This window comes from Pinus tabuliformis, chromosome 3_1 (genome assembly GCF_031772625.1).
Source record: "Pinus tabuliformis cultivar Carrire ecotype Pingquan chromosome 3_1, CPIR1, whole genome shotgun sequence".
NCBI classification, from domain to species: Eukaryota; Viridiplantae; Streptophyta; class Pinopsida; order Pinales; family Pinaceae; genus Pinus; species Pinus tabuliformis.
The window spans coordinates 873,128,987-873,149,961 of NC_142301.1; the positions used below are offsets into that span (position 1 = coordinate 873,128,987).

The 20,975-nt window shown below is 38.7% G+C and overlaps 1 protein-coding gene across 1 annotated transcript in view; it reads left to right on the top strand.

Annotated features, from left to right (window-relative positions):
• Window positions 1-20,284, top strand: part of LOC149190357 (myb-related protein 330-like) — a 127,532-nt gene extending 107,248 nt beyond the window's left edge. Inside the window, exons 3-4 of the mRNA XM_089410491.1 lie at window positions 19,757-19,871; window positions 20,002-20,284. Coding sequence (XP_089266617.1) covers window positions 19,757-19,871; window positions 20,002-20,284 — 398 coding nt within the window. The remainder of the gene's footprint in view (window positions 1-19,756; window positions 19,872-20,001) is intronic.
• Window positions 20,285-20,975: the final 691 nt, after the last annotated feature.

Sequence of the window (20,975 nt, forward strand, 5' to 3'; positions counted from 1 at the left end):
CTAAGATATACATTTCTTGTTGAATCTGCTCCCAATTAAATTCCATTGTTCTTTTTCACTCCAACAGGTGTTGCAAAGTTTAACATAAAGGCCCTTACAATCCATTATTCCCTTCGCATTCCTTTAGCCTCAATGCATCCTCTTGAGGGCCAACCACTTCTACATCTCCAAGAAAAACTTGGTCACATCAAATACATTTTAATTGATGAAATGAGCTTTATTGGGCCTAAACTTCTTTCACTGGTCTGGATTTAAATAGGAATGCAACAAGTTATAGATATAACCATAAATACAAATATGCAGTAGAAATAACACTTCATTTCATTAATATCAAATACTGAAATATGCTTACAAACATAATGGAAATAAGACTAGCTTGGGCGATGGTAGCTTATCTCTGAGAAGGGATGTAGCGGCTACATGGATGACGACCTTTGCCTAGCTAGCAGTTTGGGGATGGAAAGTTGTGGAATTAGTGAGCTTGGTGTCTAGCATCGACCAGAGACTAGAACAAAATGTATTGAGGAACCTATTGTCCCAATATGAGATGATAAACTATGGGATCCCAAAGTGTACCCACACTCGTTTGAAGAAGATTTTAGCAGTGGCTTCTGTCGTGATATTCTTCTTACAAGCCACCATAATGGCCATCTTTGAGAATTTGTTGATGACCACAAAAACACAGTCATTTCCATGCTTAGCATAAGGAAGTCCCGACATGTAATCCATGGAGATGGGTTCCCAAGGTCGAGTAGGGATAGGTAGTGGAGTATAGAGGCCTTGCTTCTTGATGGTCAGTTTGGCAGTAGTGCAGGAAGTGCAGGATTTGATTTATTTCCCGAAATCCTGTCAAATATTCAGCCAGTAAAAATAATTCTGTAGTACTGCCACTATTTTCTCAACCCCAAAATGCCCAGTAGCCCAACTGTAGTGTGGTTCCCAAATCATCTTGGTATGCTCTCTTGCAGGAACACAAAGGTGTCCAAGTGACATAATAGGGCATCCTGGAGGTGAAAATATAGAACTTGTTGAACCTCCAAGAGTGTCTGATATGTATGTCTAAATTATGGGTCGTGTTTGTAGAGAAGTGGCCAATCAGAAGTCTCATGCCCTCAAGTGTTGAGCATAGTGGTTAATAACATGATTGGTGGTCAGATGAGGCAGTCTGCAACATTATTGGTGTTTCCCTTCTTATACTTCATATTCAAATGGAATTGTTGCAGGTATGTGGACCACTTATGATGGCAATCATTCTACAACTTCCCTTGCATTTGTATGAACTGCAGGGGTTGGTGGTTTGTGTGGATGACCGTTTCCTTCCCCAAAATGTAATGCTTCCATTGTCAACAGGCCTGCACAATGAAATACATCTCTTTGTCATAAGTGGGATACTTACAGACTGTGTCTAAAAGTGTCTCACTGTGATATGCCACTAGATTTCCATGTTGAGTAAGGACTTTCCCAATATCATAGTTAGAGGCATCTGTCTCGATACCAAATTCTTGTTCCAAGTCTAGTAATCTGAGCACTGGTGTAGAACAGTGATTATCTTTCAACTCTACAAATGCCTTCTATTGAGATTCATACCAAAAGAATTTTTATTTCACTCCTCCCTTGGTGACTTTACTCAAGGGCCAAGTGATATGAGAGAATCCCAACACGAACCTGTGGTAGAAATTGGCAAGACCTAGAAAGTTGTGGAGCTCTGTCAGAGTGGTTGGGGATGGCCAATCCCGAATGACTTGGATGTTGGTTGCATCCACATGCACCCCCCATTCATCAATAATGTATCCCAGATACTAAACCTGGGTCATGCCAAAAGTACATTTCTCCAAATTGGCACACATCTTGTGTTGCCGTAGTGTTTAGAGAACTTGTCGGTTGTGGAGGTGCTCTTCCCATCTTTGGCTGAAGTTCAGGATGTCATCCAAGTATACCACTACAAATGAGCTGGTGAATGGCCGTAAGATATCATCCATCAGCCTCATGAAGGCTGCAGGAGCATTTTTCAACCCGAAAGGCATAAGCAACCATTCGAAAAGGCCCTCCTTGGCTTTGAAGGCAATCTTCCACACATCGGAGGGTTTGATTGGTACTTCGTGATATCTAGACTTCATGTCAATCTTACTGAAATATTCCCCCCCTTGAGTTGGTCCATAAGGTTATCAATCCGTGGGATCAGGTACTTATTCCAGACTGTGATATTTTTCAACACTCGAGAGTCAATACAGAGTCTCCAAGTCCCATCCTTGTTTTGTACCAACACGATCGAGCTCCCACAGGGCGATGAGCTCAGTCGGATGTGACCTTTCTGCAGAAGCTGCTGAATTTTCCTCTTCATTTCGTTGTTCTCCATAATGGAGCGCCAATGGATTGGCCCATTGGGTAACAGTGCACCTAGGGTCAGATCGATGGAGTGCTTGACCTGGCAGTGCAAAGGCACCCCTGCGGGGGAGGTGAAGATGTCCTCGTACACCTCCACGACCTTGTCCATCTTTTGTTGTCGTGCATAGGAGCCCTGTCTAGAGGTCGTGGCCACCGGCTTCTTATTTCCTTGAGGGCGTATCATCTGGAAAACAAATTTCCCAGTTTTGGAAATCATCCCACTGAATTGTTTTGCAGTAACCAAAGAGATGGCGGTAGGCGATGCTACCTCCGGGATCTTGTACAAATTATTTCCCAAAGTAATAGTAACAGAGTGAGGCCTTGACTCATACACGGCATTTCGCTTCCACAAGTATGGTTAGCCTAATAATACATCACAAACATCAAGGGGAGAAACATCACATAATGCCTCATTCGTGAAGGATTTGATGTGGTATGGAAGGTGACACTTCTAGCTCACGCAAAGATCCCGTCCTTGGTGAAGCCACACAATGGTGTATAGTTTTGGATGTGTTGTGGTCGGTAAGCCCAACCCCTTCATGACCTCATCCAAGATGAGGTTCTTTTGGCTCCTGCTATCAACAATGAACTGTAGCGAGGAACCCTTTACCAACTTCTAGGAGTGGAAGAGGCGCTCCTTCTCCTCTGGATCTTCGGATTCCTCCTCCTGGATCTTTGTGGTGGCAACGGTGGTGTTGGGCTCTGCAACAATAATATACTTCTCTTTTTCATTCCCCTTGTTGGGTTCTGAATCAGAGTCTGAACATGCATCTAATTTCGAAGCCTTCGGCGCGGCCACTAGTGACTACTTGGCCCGACACTCACTTGTGTTGCGAGTGGAGATCTTATGGAATTCACACCACTTTCCCATGTCCTTCTTTGTCTTCGCGGTGTTGTTTGCTTATGTCTTTGGAGAGTTTTCCAAGGCTTCCCTTCCTTGGCTTTGTCCTTTTTTCTATAGTTTGGGGGAACCTTTCCCTTGCTTCAAATTCGCAAATCCAAAGTCTGGTTTCTTCTGTTTAAATTTCTCCTCGACCTTGACTGTGTATCGGTACGCCGTGTCAAGTGAGGAGATGTCTAGGAACTCCATCTCATCCTGGATGTACCTGTGTAGGCATCCATGGTACTTGAGTAACAAATGTTTCTTAGAATCCTTGATACCCAAATTTGTGCGAAGGGTATAAAAAACATTGGAAAATGCAAGCACATCTTGGTCCCTTCCTTGTCGCAGCTTTTCCACTTTATGTATTCATCCTCATAGCTCCCGATAGGGTATTACTTCTCCTTGATGGAATCCCAGAACTAATTCCAAGTGGGTGTGACTAAAAACAATTAGGTCATACTTTCATCCTTTTGCTCACAGTAGGTTTGCCACCGGTCCTTCATGTGGGGGGCGGCTTTGAGAAGAGCAAAAGTAATATTTTTTTGGCTGGAAAAATCATGAACATAAAAATATCCTTCTAGCATATTTAACCACTTATCTATGGAGTCTACATCTATTTGGCCCTCAAATATGGGAATTTCAAAGTTTACTTGTACCTTAAAAGGAGTGGAGCTTCCAGAGTGGCTGTTAGATGTGGATGCACTGTTGGTGGGCAACCACTGAAGGATCTAGGAAAAGTTATCCATCATCGCATTCCTTTATTTCTCGAGGGCATCCTCAAGAAATATTTTGATAGGATATCCTACCCCCTCACCTTTCTTTTCTTCCCCCCTAGGCAGTCGTCGAGGTTTGTGAGGCTGATCTTTCAAAGGTTCAACCAAATCGAGCCCTAACTCCCTATATCTCGACCTCGTTGGGGACAAGCAAAGAAAAACATAGAAAGATCAAACCTCTTTGATACCATTGATCCGAATTTAAATAGGAACGCAACAAATTACAGATATAACCATAAATACAAAGATGCAGTAGAAATAACACTTCATTTCATTAATATCAAATACTGAAATATGCTTACAAATAGAATGGAAATAAGACTAGCTCGGGTGATGGTGACTTATCTCTGAGAAGAGATGTGGTGGCTACATGCCTCTGAACTGTGTTATAATGAGGCTCAAAGGACTATTTATTATTTAGAAACAATGGAAAACCCTAAACATTTAAAAACCTAACCCTAGGAGATGAAACGCCAAACTATGGGCCTTGTTTGGGTAAATTGGTACATCAATTTCCCAGGGTTGTAACTTTGGCATATGATCTCCGTTTGACATGAAAAATACCTCGTTAGAAAGATATATCCGAGGACTACAAATTTTGAATGAAAAATATTTGTCAATGACATTTTTTGGTCCCGATTTTCCCTAAAAACATCGTATAGGGCCTCAAAACGACTCCAGAAGTTCAAGACCCAAAAAACTACCAAAAATAGTAAATTGTGCTACAAATAAGGAAACTAAAAAAATGAAAGAAACAATGGTGGGGGTCCAAGTGGAATAGGCGAGTGGACACTAATATCCACCTAAATCACTAGAGGCACTAGATTCAGAAAAGATTTTACATGATCTTCACAATAGACCAGTTGTGGGACACTTTGCGGGTAACACCACAACACACAAGGTTATGTGGGCCAGTTTCTACTAGTCTACATTATTCAAGGATGTGCATTCTTATGGCCACAGGTGTTCGGTCTATTAATGGTGCACTGACAAAATTTGGAATTCAGCAGCCCCATTGCAGCCTATTGTAGTGGAAGAACCATTCCAACAGTGGGGTTTAGACATCGTTGGGGAAATTTTCCCACATTCATCGAAGCAACACTGCTATATTTTGACTACTACAGATTATTTCATGTGGTGGATAGAAGTAGTTCTATTGAAACAAGTGAATGATTAGGAAGTCATCAACTTCCTACAATAGAATATCATTTCCACGTTCGACATTCCCATGCCATTTGTTTTTGATAATGAAAAGTACTTTGCTTCATTGAAGCTTTATCACTTTGCATTGGAAAATGGTATTGTTTTGAAACATTATGCTAATTACTATCCATAGGGAAATGGTCTTACCGAATCCACAAACAAGGACCTCATTTGCATCATTGAAAAGACCATTTTCTCTTAGCAGCAAAACTGGGACTCTGCTCTAGTGGATTCTTTATGGGCTGACTGAGTCACACCTAAACCTTCTCCGAATACTTCCCCTTACTTCCTGGTATATGGAAAGGAAGCCATCCTACTACTAAACATTTACTTGTATTATCTCTAGTTCTCCTAAGAATCCCAAGGGAAGTCATCTCTTTTAGTTCAATGTAGGATGAACACATTGCAAAAGCTACAAGAAGAAAGGCCGAAGGAAGAAGAAAAAAAATCACTCCACCAGAACCGTATCAAGAGATGGTTCGATAGAAAGTCTATAGTGAATACTAGCTTCATTGTGGATGACTTAGTCTTAAAGTGGGAAAAAGCCCACGAAGACAAAGGGAAGAACACTAAGTGTCAATCCCTATGGATTTGTCCTTATATTGTCCATGAGAAGCTTGGCCAATACATGTGTCATCTCCAATCACTTGATGAGAAGATTGACTCTCTCCCTCTCAATGGCCAAGACTTGAAATGTTATTTTCAATGAGATCTAGGGCCATGCCCCACACTATGTACATAGTTTCTTATTGTTTCCTATAATGATCTCTTTAGTTTTCTATTGTTTTTTTTTATGTAAATAAGCATTGTGCCTTACTACGTTCTGGCTTTTGAATGTGTATGTGGCTGAATTTCAAAGAGTCTTATGATAGTACAGCCCTTGGCTAGTCATGTGCTTGCCTTATTTGTGTTTGGCTGTCACTTTTCGCCAATGAAGTATTGATGGAAAATACGATCTGTCTATAAGGATAGCTTTGGTAAAACCATGAAGTTGTGTCCAAGCTGGGAAACCTCATGCCTACACTTAGTTTTCTGCTTTGGTGTTTTCAAGCTTATCAAACTAGTAGAAACAGAGAAGGGGAAAATCTAAACGAGAAAACCTAAATCAAAAGTCTTTATATGCTTCTCTAAAGAAACAACCACTCCTGCTCTCAATAATTCGGGATCCCTCTTCCGCCCCAAAATTAAATAAGTTCCTATGCATGGTTATCTTTTAAAAATAAAAAAGGTGAAAGAAGAGAAAGGCTTCCTACGCAGAGAGGTGAAGCAAGAAACTCCACCAGGGTATTGTCCAGGCTCGCTGGAAGTGGAGCATTTCTTGTGTTCCTATGTGACTCCGCTGGGGTATTGTCCAGGCCTGTTGGCAGCAGAGCAACACTAGAGATGAACAACTATACTCTAAATATATTAAGCTCGTGATCTAAACTACCCTTCCCAATTTGAAACACTGTGATCTACCTAAATCTTATATCATGTTCAACGAATAAGGCACAAGTCGAACCATGTCTACCCATGTGGTAAGTGGAGAAACCAAAGTGGTAAGCACGATGAATCAACACTCCCTGAAGGACCAAGGCCCTGCACTAAAAAATGAACCAAGACAAAGAAGTTGGTATTCAACCAGTGTGTCGCCAAGTGTTGTAGCGGCTGCAACACCCTCCAAAATTTTGTCTTGCACTCAAAATTCAGAGCCTTCCTTGGTTTTTCCTTAATGTTTGTAGACACTCAAGCTCATTCCATGAGCTCATTCAGAGTCTTTCCACCCCTTCTGGTTCATTGATCAATGGTTGTCTTTTGGCATGTTTGATTTTTTATCATGCTTACAATCCTTTTCTCATGATTTCGAAGGTTTGTCTTTGTGTGTTTGATTTTTCCTAGTCATGTAAATATTGGTTACACTCATACACAAAGTTTTAAGAATTTTCATACAAGTGTCATCACAGTCGTCCTAAGGTCTATCTCAAGTGTCACAATTGTCACTTTTAGTTTTATACAATCTCACAGAGGGTGATGCCTTGTCTTCTTGTTCCGGTGGTTTATGTTGTCATGTCTTCAAAGTATGCTAAGTGTGTGATCTCAATGTCAAGTTCCTCACAAGTTCACGTGCCTCCCACACTCAGTCATTTTCCTGAAAATCCTTCTGATCAAACAACTCTCTTTTACTGGACCTCGACTGAGATGCACACTCCGTAGTCTCAACCCTCAGTGATGTTGCAATGGTGCCTGGAACTACACATTACGTAGTCATTATCCCCCAAGGCAGCTACACTGCACAATTCCAGAGCTGAGCAACCTGCCTTCCTCCCCATAATTGCGCTTAAGTTGCCTCAAGCCTGACCTGAAATGCACATTTCGCAAGATCAATGATCAAGCCTCCTTTCTCCCTACTGGAACCCCACAATGCATAGAGACCCATGCCTACCTTGCCTCCTAGAACTGCGCAGAAGTGTCCCCGAGTGTGATCCCTCAGCCACAACTCATTAATCCCAAAAACTATGTAGATCTGTCCTATATGGTACCTCTACTACCCAGTCCTGCCTTCCCCCAGAAAAAAATGTGCATACCTACCTCCCAAGGTCCCACTTTGTAGCTACCATTGATGATATCAAATGCACAATCTTGCCCCATAGTGGCCTCTGCATAATTTTTCCCAACATTGAAGACTATTCTCAAGAGTTCCTCAGCTAAGCCTGAGTTGCGCTTTGCACAACCTCAGTAACCAATCTCCCTCCCTTTTACCTGGAACTGTGTAATGTGTAGTTACTGGGCCTTATTTCCTAGCATGTCATATGTCCTAAGCCCAATCCATGGATAACAATGCATCATCTTAGACTTGGGGGGTTTTGGATTTGATGTCGTCCTATCATGAGTGAATTGCAAGGACAGGTACACTGTTATATCATGGTGAGACGATGAAGGAGATGAAGAAGGAGCGAACATGCTAGAAGACTCACTTGCAGCTAGATGGAAAAAATATTCCCATCAAGAAAAATCAAAGGGAACACATGCATGCAACCGCTTTTCAATACCAAATATCATTGAAAACCCTGCATCATCAATTCATGTGGAGGAGAAAAGAAATAACACCCAAGAACACATCTATCACTCAGCAACAACAACAACTTGACATTGCCGCCACTGCAAGTCAGTCCATGTCAGTAGTGTCATGTCAAGTTGTGTCACGAGTTTTCAAAAGCCACATCACTATTATGGGCCATATCCGTTGTAAATCAAATGTAATATAAAATGAAATTCCAACGAACACACATGAATATGAAGAGTCATGTCAGTTGAAAATTGATAGGAATTTGAATAGTCATGATGGTAGTCCAAGAGTCACAAGGGTCAAGAATGACCCTTCGTTATATATACTCCCCTCATTGTATGAGAAATAATTTTTCACCATGGCTCCTCCCACAAAGCATAGAGAGTTTTGAGTCATTTTTTTAGGAGTGAGGAGTGGCTCCAATGTACTACTACAGGGGATAGTGATGTATGATGTAAATATGTGTCTTGGAACTTTTTCTTAACAAAAAGGTTTGTTCAATCCAACACGTTTTCATGCATGTCTTGTGGATGTTTTTAAGACTATTCTTTCAACATTTGTATTTCATGTTTGTTTCACAAGTACTAAGATAATTGAACTATTTCAGTTGTTTTAGTACTTACCTTATTGGGAATGTGATGTATTGGTTATCGTTGTTGTCTCATCCTTGTGGACTACTCTGCAAGATACTAGATAGACCTTCCTCATTTACAGGTTATAATGACCATCACATCCATTGTGGATGACTCTATTGGATGGTGGACGGGCCTTCCCTTCTAATTTGGTTTTAATGACTGTCGCATCTATTGTGGACTATTCCACTGGATGCTGGACAAACATTTCTAGTTCACATGTGTCTCTTCCTGGGTGATATTATTACCTCTCACTTAGAGGCTCACTTTAATTTCCCCCCTTTCCTGTAAGAGAACATAGACACAGTTATGTTATGCACTCACTAGGTACACTCACCTCACCTTTTGAAGATACCAGTGTAACACTCTCATGTAATGAACAACTAGAGTCAAGGAAAATATTTAATTCTATGGCAACCAGGCCATCATACCAGATGGGATTCCTACACCAAACAGTGTGGGGTCTAATTGGCACTTCATATCGGGGAGATCCCCTGAATGTTGGTGAATCCAACACTGTCAACAATTTTGGATGTTATCCTTTAAAGTTCCTATGATGACATTAACCATATTGTGTTTTGGAATATTAGTTACGTTGATATTAAATATTTGGAAATCCTCAATGTGTTCCCCAAATGAACCCTTTTGTTTGAGATTGATCAATTGGCTAAAGAAGGCATTTCTCTTTTTATCCTCATAATTTGTTATCAATTCCTTAGTGAAAATCATCCAGGTGACAATCGATTTACAAGGACAAAGACATGAATACAAGACAAATTGATTGGCTTCTAAATATAAAGATGTAATGCATACCTTTTGTGTGTGTTTCACATCGTGTAGATAAAAGACCTACTCCATCTGTAGTATCCATGTCACTAGATCCTTGTTATCAAAATATCCTCATATCAATATTTGGAATGTGGATGGAATTCAACCCAAAGTTAGAGTGTCTAAAATCATGATTCACACTTTTATTTTCATCATGAGTTTCATGGACTACCTTGTCATCATTAGGAATTCTTTCTTGTATCGAATTTTTCAAACCTTCCTTCAATTCTTCTATGTCTACTTTTCAACCTTCGACGTCCCCTTTTAAACCATCCATGCCCTATTTTATTTTTTCTTATAAACTATCCATCTTAGCATTCATCATCGCTTGCAATTCACTTTTTGTTTCTCTTTGTGAGAGCGAACATTGTTGCACTTGGTCCCTTAATTTTGATATATCACATTGGATTTCTTCTTCTTCATGCATCATATTAGAACATTATGAGTGATTTTAAGAGCTTGATTTTGAGCTTGTTGATGAGGCTTCCTTGAGAATTTTTTATCTTTGTGAATTCGGCCTCGCAAGGTCTAAAATTGCATCCTGTGGTAACCTTCTGTTTCTCATTTCCATGCCACCAGTTAGATAAATATTGGATTATTCAAGATAAAGTTATTCTGAATATCCCACTATGACTTTATTATGGTCTAGTTCAGTAGAGAGAACTTGTACAAAATTCCATGTGTCATTGTTTCCACCTTTGCCCCTAAAAATCATACTTATTTGAGACTGAATTTTGGAACATCCAAAAACACTAACTTTATTGAACCATATCTTTGAAAATATAGTGAACCAAGGTATGAAATTTTAACCAGATGTTCATCAATATTTCAGCACTTCATGGTCAAAAGTTTAGCTTCTGAAACCTTAAAGAAAAAAATATATATATAACAAAAATGCTAAAATGACCTCTTTGAAGCAGCAAAAGTCTAGGATCCATAGTTTTAATACTAAATGCTATGTATCCATATAAAAAAATAGCACAAAAACATAAGAAAATATAGATTAATGACTAGATAATAAGCCACTTCAAGGGGGAAATCTTCCTTTACATCACATACATGAACAATTATTGGATGATTCAAATGACAAGACCTCCTTGGTATATATAAGAGTCTAAAGGGTCAAAATATAATTAGGCCCTACATAACAATAATAATGTAAAGGCACAATAATAAAAATAGTGGGTTTCTATGGGGCACAACAATAACAATGTGGGGGATACACTAGTATTATAGGGACCTAACATACCCTTTCATTGTACTAGGAACTTTGTGGAAAGAGAAGATATAGTGGCAACTCTAATAGATGTGGGCATGTGGTTATTTTGGTGTACCATGGAGAATTTGGTTGGAGTAAAACAAGAAGTAGCTTAAATTCGAAGCTCGATGTAATCTTTTGCATTTGGTTACATGTTTTTCCAAATAAGTTTCTTTATTAGATTAGTACGTAAGGAAATATACTTAGCACAATCCAATTTAGTTACAAAATTTTTGGATATAATATTAACAATTTATGTAAGAAGAAAAAATAAGTATTTAAAAGCAATCTTATAAATTTTGATAATTTTGAGATACTTAAAAAAACAACGATGTAAAAAATGTTGGAAAAATGGAAGTAATTGGAAAATTTACTTTTAAATGATAATAAAAGTAATAAATTAAAACTAATATTCTTTTAATATTAAAATTATTGTATCAATACATGTTATATATTTTCCTTTATATTTTGATCAAATGTGGCACATTGAATTGCATCAATAACCCACTCATTAATGCAAACAAAGAACCAATAGAGCTTGCATGTTCCTTCTCCATACACATTGATCCATCCTGTTACAAAATGGATAGGGGACAAAAGACTTGGTCGCCTCCCTGATGCTAAATTCTATATTCAATTAGTTTCAAACGTAACCCATGTGTTCTCCATGAGAGTGAAGATCCCCCAACCTCTTCAACATGAAGATTTGATCTAGGTGGATATTGGTGGTAAGCCACTTATGCCACTGGATCAAAGCATATTTCTCAGTATTGGTAGTTTTTCTACATTTTCCAAGTTGTGAACTTCACGGGCCATTTTGAGGCCCTAAATGATATTTTTTTGACATGGCAAAGGCCTGAGCTATGGAAACAACTGTAGGCATAGCTTGGGCCTCAAAATGTGTACTTAATGAGGATGCCTTTCTATCGGGCTACCAATCGTGATAAATAGAGATCATATGCAAGTTATGACCCCGAGAAGTTGATGTACCAACTAACCCTATTGGGGCCACAGACCTTTTGGAATTTCATATCCTAGAGTTATATTTTGGATTTTGGGGTTTGTTTATTGTTGCTTTATGTGAAAAAGGGCCTTCTGGTCTCATTGCAAGGTGCTCTAGCAAATTCGCATAGTGGCCACATCTCTTTGTAGAGATAACCTACCACCATTCAAGCAAATTTTTTTCATTCCACATTATTTATAGTTTCAACATATTCCATTTATTGATAAAAGTCAATTTTTATTAAATCTCTGCATTTGTGTTATAAATTTGTATTTCTTTTCATTCTCTTCATAAATATAGATAAGTGACATTAGAGGAGTAAGATTTTTTTTTATATGCATGTCGTCAATGAGGTTAGGGTATAAGGAGTTGGGACTTGAACTAATTGATCCTTTGAAAGACCATCCTTGCCGACCTCGACAACCTCCCATGGTGGAAGAAAATAAAGACAAGGGAGTAGGAGATCCTATTAAGTCATTGCTCGAGGAAGCCCTCATGTGGAAAAGGAATGAGATGATGGATATTTTTTCCTAGATTCTTTGAAAAATGAAAATAATTGATGCCTCTTCATTGAGTGGCCACTTTAGAGGAACCACCCCATCCAAGGTACTAGTTGGTTTTTATATTCTTGTATTTTAAGGTTGACTAGATGCAAATTCTATAAATGGTTAAATCTACTAGAAGGGTATTTTTCCATCCACAATTTTCGAATAGAGAAAATATTACCTTTGCACTCCTTAAGGCTATACCCCATGTCAAGGACTGGTGGGAGACTTACTGTTAGCAAAAGGCCACAATGAAATACATAATGTTTGTGGTTAAACACACTTGGGTTTCTTTCAAGGATGTTATTAAGGAACAATAAAACCCTTTTCGAAGCTATGCTAACTAGTATGAGATGGACCATAATGCGGTAGGAAAGGGACCAAATGTGCCAAAGATAACAAATATCTCCCATAACTCACACACCAAGATAGGTATCAAAGACTCTCATAAACAACTGGTGCTCAAGTGCCATGACAGTCTGCACATATACATCTAAATAGAGATGAAATCTCTGGACATCTCCTCATTGAGCACGACATATTGGGGTATGCTGTCAAAATCAAGCATGATATTAAATAGAAAAAGTGAGAGTTTGGATCTGTGAATTCCTCACAAAAAAAGTAGGGAAAAGGAAACCCCAAACCGCAAAACAAAGGATAGAGTCAGATGCATCTTTTGAGTTTGAACCATATGTAAATAAGGGGAAGTATATCATTAACACAAATTTATTGCCACAACCCACCATCACTAACACCAAGGTCTAGATAAGTGAAACTGAAGAATCGAAGGATGGTGAACACCTTTTCCACTCACATAGGTGGTAAAGGGTGCACTACATTACATTATCGATAAGATAGGTTTACATGTGGTTGGACCTGTCAAAACACCACAACCACATCCATATACCATTGGGTGGATCTACCAAGGGACATATCTCTATGTTAGCTAACAATGTTTCTTACCCTCCAACATCAAGTCTTTCAAGGATGAGGTATTCTATGATATTTCTCCCTTTGAAGTTTTTGATGTTCTCTTAGGCCAAATATACTTACAGAAGTATCATGTGATATACGATTCTATACCTCACAATGTTATTATTACTTTGGGTAAACAACTATACATGGTACTAGAGTTAGCTCCACCTACCACTATTTCTTTGATCTTAGCTAAGTAATGCATGATGGTTATCTCCTAGACAGAGAAATTTGTATTCTTATTGACTCACTCTCAAAGTAAGAAAAAGGTTGCGACCACATCCATGGCCTCCATATGGGGACTCTCCATGTAGAAAAATCATCTGGATAAGGTCATGGAATAATATGAAGACGTCTTCTCCTCACTCACTAAGGTAACTTTGCACCATCATGTCAAGTGTTCAATCAATCTAACCCTCAATGCACCCTTACCTAAGGGACTAGTCTATCACCACTCTCTTATGGAAAATGAAGAAATCAAGTGAAAAATATGAGAAATACTTCAAAAAAGGAACATTTGATTAAGATCCTCACCCTAGAAAAACACAATTGTGTTCGTGCAAAAGAAAGATAGAACTTGGTGAATTGACATTGATTACAAGGCCCTAAAAAAAATCACAGTTAGGAACGAGCACCTAATTTCCTGAATTGGTGACCTTCTTGACCAACTCAAGGGGGAAAATTAGTTCAATAAGATTGATCTAATGTCCAACTATGACAAGGTCCCAATAAAACAAACTAATGTATGGAAGACTCCTTTCAATTCCAAAGAAGGTTTTCTGAATGGATGGTCATGCCCTTTGGTTTAATGAATTCCCAAACAACTTTCATGGGGTTGATCGATGATAACTTGTGGACTTTCACCAATTACTTTATGGTGTTATATCTAGATGTTACTCTCATATTCAATAAAAGTTAGGAAGAACACTTGCAACATATCAAGTAGGTTCTCCACATTTTGTAGTAGCACAAGCTATATGCTAACTTGGAAAATCCTCCTTCAGAGTGAACAAGGTCCAATACCTAGGCTTCATTGTTGATGAGCATGGTGTGCATGTGGTTCCAACCAAGATTTGGGTCATTCATGATTGGCTAGACCCAGCCACACTAACTGAGCTTAATATATTCTTAGGCCTTTCCAACTTCTATCATAAATTCATGTTGCAATTCTCCCATATTCTGTGGGCCCTCGACAAACTGACCAAGGTTGGTGGTAAATACAAATTCATCTAGGGCCAATTACAACCATAAAGCCTTCGATGATCTAAAACACCACTTATGCTAAGAAGTAGTGATCTCCTTACCTAATCTGCAAAAATCTTTTAAGATTGAGACAATTTCTTTAGACTATGTTGTGGGTGAAATTCTCACTTAGCACAATCATCTGATGGCCTACCATAGTGATACACTATTAAATGCCATCTATAAATACCCCACCCATGAAAAATAAAACTATTCCATTATAAAACCCTGTTACCATGGGAAGGAGATAGTCATCCAAACTGGTCACAAGGCTCTGCAATTCATGCAAACATAAGGAAAATTACAAAACAACAACCATCAAAACTGGTACACATACTTGTGTAATTTCATCTAAATAAAAAATATAAGATAGGGAGCACCAATCATGTCACAGACTACCTTAGTTGACCTCTAGTTTCAATAGTAACCATAGTTCTCCACTCCTATGGACATGAGGCATTTGAGTGGACCCAACTCTACAGGAGAGATCTTGACTTTGCTATCGCCTACCAAATGCTGAGATAGGCATAGTCATCACTTACTTTCATCTTCAGGATAGACTATTATTTCATTTGGTCCATCTCTATGTTCTTTCAAGTGAATTTGCAAAGATGATTTGGGAAGCTCACTACAATCAGATAGTCAAGACACTTTGGCATACAAAAGACAGTGGCCATGCTACAAAGGTATTTCTATTGGTTGAAACTTGAATAAGATTTCAACAAGTATATCAGGTCTTTCACTGCTTGTGCCATTTCCAAACAAGCCATTATGAAATAATGATTGTACACCCCTATGCCTATTCCCAACAAGCCTTGGGAATTAATCTTGATGAACTACATTTCTATAGTTCCTTCAACTAAGAATGGCAATGGTTGCGTCTTCATTTTGCTGATTTATTTTCTAATATGGCCATTCTCATAGTCTTCAAGAAGAATATTACAACAAACGCCACAACCAATATCTTCTTTGAATGGGTGTGGGTCTATTTTAGGATGACATAGACCATCATATCAAATCTAGACAATATGCTCCTAAACACATTTTGATCAAGCCTCTAGTCACTGTTGGACACCAAGTTCACCAATTCCACTACCTACCACCCCAAAAATTATGGCCACACAAAAGTCATCAATAGGATGATCATGCATGTAAAAGTACAAGCATCCATGCACATGGGATGAGAGTCTCCTTTAAGTTCAACATAGCTACAACCGATCCCACAATAGCTTGGTTAATCACATCCATTTTCAAGTGGGCCTAGGATTTCAACCATTGAGCCCTCTCGATGTATCACTACGCCTTCTGTCCACACAAGTGGAGTCTTCCCATACTCACTTTGAGGTTGAAAAAACCACCAAATTCATTAAATATATTCAACACATCCATCAAAATGTCCATGATATTTTACAAAAATCCAATACTAAGTACAAACAGTGCCATAATCAACACCGAGTTCCAAACAAATTCTAGGTGGGGCACAAGGTTTGGTTGCATTTGTAGAAATAACACCTTACAAGATCCCTTTAAAATTTTCATCCACTTTATTGTTGACCTTACTCCATCACCAATTTCATGGGTGGCAATGCTTTTGAGCTAAGTATTTCCCTCTTCATTTTCTTACACCTAGTGTTCAATGTGGACCTCCTTCGACCATACTTTCCACCATTATTTGACACATTAGAGATAATAGAGCATTTTACATTGATAGAGCTCAACCCTGACTATATGGAATAGGAAATCATTGATCGAATCTTAGAAACAAAGGTTAAGGGAACTCACCAATAGAGGATCAACCTTTATCACATTGTCAAGATAGGGCAGTTGTTGCAACAAGGAAAATGGTTTACTGAGGGCCAAGTTTGATAGAAATTTACCCATCTAATGGGGGACCTAAATGTAATGGATACCATTGCTTCCTAAGGGCGGATGACTAATCTAGGTGGACATCAGTGGCCACCCACCTGTGCCGCTGTTTGAAAACACATTTATTCGTCTTGGTACTTTTTCTACATTTTTTGGGTCCTTAACTTCTGGGGCCATAGTGAGGCCCCAAATGATATTTGCTTTGAACTTGGAAGTGGCCCAAGAGATATCCATAAGAATCACATAGACTCAGTTGAAACTCATACCTCTACGCTATACCTTTCCAACATGATACTAAGCATGCCAAAGGGAGATCATATGCAAAAGTTATGACCATAGGAAGTTAATGTACCAACTAACCCCATCAAGGCCACAAACCTTTTGGTGTTTCATCTCCTTGGGTTAGGTTTCTGGATGTTTATGGTTTCGTCATTGCTATTTTATGTTAAAAATTTTATTTCAACCTCATTGTAAGGTGCTTTAACAAATGCATATAGCCATCACATCTCTTCTCTGAGATAAGTTACCACAATTAAAGAGAGCTTTTTTCATTCCACATTATTCACAATTTCAAGACATTTCATTTATTAATATAAGTCAATTTTTACTGTATCTCTATGTTTTTGTTATAAATATATATTTCATTTCATTCTCTTCATAAATTCATATCAAAATTCTTCGTTTTCTTTGGAGAAAAATAATAGTTACCTGTAAGCTTACAGTGAAAACAATTCCCTAATCTCTGATTTATTTAGCAATATTATTTATGTCTCTTTGCTAATAAAGAGCTTAATACTTGCTAAAGGAGAGCTTAATATAGTTTTCACTAGAATTATTTTTCTATTTTCAAGCATGTATACAAAATTCTCCTTATAATATCCATAGTTTCCATTTGCTTGTGTCAATTTCAATGGATCTTGCATTTCAAAGTGTATCGAACATCCATGTTCGTTATATTTGGGGCTTTTGTTTTGATGAATTATTCAGTTGCAATATGGTGTGTTGTTTCTTCCAAGTGCTTTTATCCTCCGTTATTTTTTCATTTTGTACAACTCCAACATCTTGTTCTACAATCTTCTAAACATTTCACAAATTGAGTGGTTAGCCTTGTTTTATATGGTTATGCTGTCAGGTAATTTATGCATTTTTTATATGGTTATGATGTAGTTCTTTGATTTTACATGATTTAATTTTGTGTTGATGAAGGTTAGACCTCAAACCAAGGGAGATGATTATTTTAGCTGACTAGCCACACAATTTTAATCATTGATGTTGGAACAAATTATGATTTTCATAGGGGAACGAATAGTGAACATTCAAATTAGAAAGCTCTCATTCATATTTTAGAAAAATTTAATGAGTTGGAACTATTAACCTAAACGTGTTATTAGTCCCTGCCATCTAGCAATGGCCAGGGACTATAGTAATCGCTTATGCCCAATTTAGCATTAGTTCAGTTGTTTCTTAATTCGACTAATCGCGCTATAACCAAAGTTTCTCGAGGAATACGATTAGCTCTCCAAAGTTTTTCAATATGGATTTATTTTTCTTCTTATTTGGCCTCTTCCCGAGGCGGAAGAGGTAAGACTATATGTTAATTTGGTTTTAGCCTGTTCATTTTTTTAAATGTTTTAGCCTACGTAACTAATGTTAACATTAGTTTGAGACATCAAAAGTTTGAGACATCATTAGTATCATTAGTTCATTAGTATCATTAGTTTGCGCATTTGCTGGCAGGTAGTTACAAGTGTGTACAAAGATTAGTTACAAGTGTGTATGCATGTGTTACAGGTGGATGATGCAGAACTAACAAAGGCTTCAGTATAAGCCACAAAGAAATAAGCAAAGGAGCCAGTATCTCCACCACCCAGATTCATATCCTCTCCTCCAGGTTCAGATCCAGATCGAGAGGCACCAGTAGATCTAATTTCTTCGTTTGATTGTACAGTCGAAGAAGCAGTTGAAAGCACCAAATTCTGACCTTTGTGCGAAGTTCATGATCGAGGTGTAGAGACTTCGTGATCGAACCGAAGATCTATACCCATAGCTAGGAAAGCCAGGCAGACCAACGAGCCAGAAAGCATCACCATATAACATCTTACTCAGGCCATTTTTGCAGGTCCAGAGCTTTTTGACGACTCACGATTACTCAGCTGAAGTCGATACACTATATTGGAGCCACCATGAGCTTGTGGAAGGATTTCATCTCCCAAAAGGTTTGGTTGTTGACCTTATTTTGAATCTCTACGATGCAAGGATTTCATCTCCCAAAAGGTTTGGTTGTTGACCTTATTTTGAATCTCTGCGATGCAACCTGCATCCTCAATATAGACAGTCGTTCCTGTTTTGGGACTCATTCAAACTTTTCTTTATGAAAATTAAGTTATCGTGAATCGCAGAAGATTGTTTTAGCTTTTGCTTTCCACTATCTGCAACATTAAGCTTCTTCGGGGATTTTTCCTAAAAGCATCACCATAGTTTTTTTTTCAAGATTAACACATAAACAATAGACTGAAAAATTAAGTACTCCTAGCATGATACTTTGCAAGGCTTGTTAGTAGTTTAATGCAGGAAAGATTTGAAAGTTTGAATTCATATTAGACCTTGATACGATTATTAATTCATTGGTAGCGCTTGCCCAGTTTCAGCAGACATTTAAGCACCCATAGCAAAGGAAGAAGCAGGGGCATTCCGAGAATCGAACTCGGGACCTCTACTTTGTCTGTCTCGATATGCAGTGAAGAGAAACTTTTATTGTTAGAGATTTTAAAAACGAGTAAAGACAATTTGCCTCTGCAACCTCAAAGGGCATTCCGAGAAGCAATTGTTACTGTTAGAGCTTTCTCTGCTTCTTTCTCTAATACGTTATTGCCCACGCTATCAATCAGAATTGATCCATCGCAGCCCTTCAACAACATATATATTTATTAATTCCACACCATTCAATTTATATTTATAAATCCTGAATTTAAAGGAGACTATGATTTCCAGAGAAGTGCACGCTTACCTTTACGAAACAGTCATGAAAATGCATGCGCAGGAGGGCAGTAGGAAGAGATTTGTCGGTAGCAAAGTGACTTGTGATTACTCCGCGCACAATCGATTCTACTTGCGAAGGCAAGAGCTGCAGACTGCGATGGATAAACTACCTGCGTCCCGATCTGAAGCGTGGAAGCTTCACAGAAGAAGAAGACGAGCTCATCATCAAACTCCACTCCTTCGTTGGCAACAAGTATGTCATTTTATCTCCGCTGTTGCTGCAATGGATTTCCTTTTAAAGCTGGATCTGTCATGAAAATCTCACTTTTGAAGTCTCAGTTACTGATCGAAGTGATTTCTAATCAGTCTGTGAAACTGTGCAGGTGGTCTTTAATTGCAGGGACATTGCCCGGACGGACGGACAACGAGATAAAGAACTACTGGAACACACACATCAAAAGAAAATTGCTGAGCAAGGGACTCGACCCCCAGACCCATCATCCACTCGGCCAGCCAAACAATACCCCCGTCACTCGGCCTGTTCCTGAGCACGAAATTCCGGCTTATGGTAGAATCCAACCTGCAGGTTGTTTTACGCCAATGCAGCTCCTAAAAACGCCAGAAGCAACAGAGAATTCACGACACACATCAAAAGAAAATTGCTGAGCAAGGGACTCGACCCCCAGACCCATCGTCCACTCGACCAGCCAAACAATACCCCCGTCACTCGGCCTGTTCCAGAGCACGAAATTTCAGCTTATGGTAGAATCCAACCTGCAGGCTGTTTTGCGCCAATGCAGGTACTAAAAACGCCAGAAGCAACAGAGAATTCACGATTCTGAATGCCATTATAATTAAATGCTTCGGCGTCATTGCAGTGCTGAACATGACATTTTCAGAGGGTGCACCTGTTCAACATGCAAGCCCATGCAAGCCGTCGTGCCAATCGACTCGTCGCGTTTAGGAGAGGAACATTAGAGCGGCATACCTGAAATAGCATGCATGCAAGACACGTATATCATGCATGTTAGCCCCACCCGTGTCTTTTCCAACTCGGTATATGCTGCTTTGGTGGCACCCGTGTCTTTTCCAACTCGGTATATGTTGCTTTTGTGGCACCCGTGTCTTCTCCAACTCGGTATATGTTGCTTTGGTGGCAGGGACTTGTTGCCTTAGCAGCCTTCCTTGTCTATACTAATATACTAAAACTTTTCTTTCAACTATAGAAAGGTTTTCCATATATATCAATGTAAAAGTTAAATGAAAGTAAGATGACACGTATTGATTATATTATTATATTATTTGTTATATATAATAAATAGATATAATATTAATAGAAATAGGACAAATTTAAACA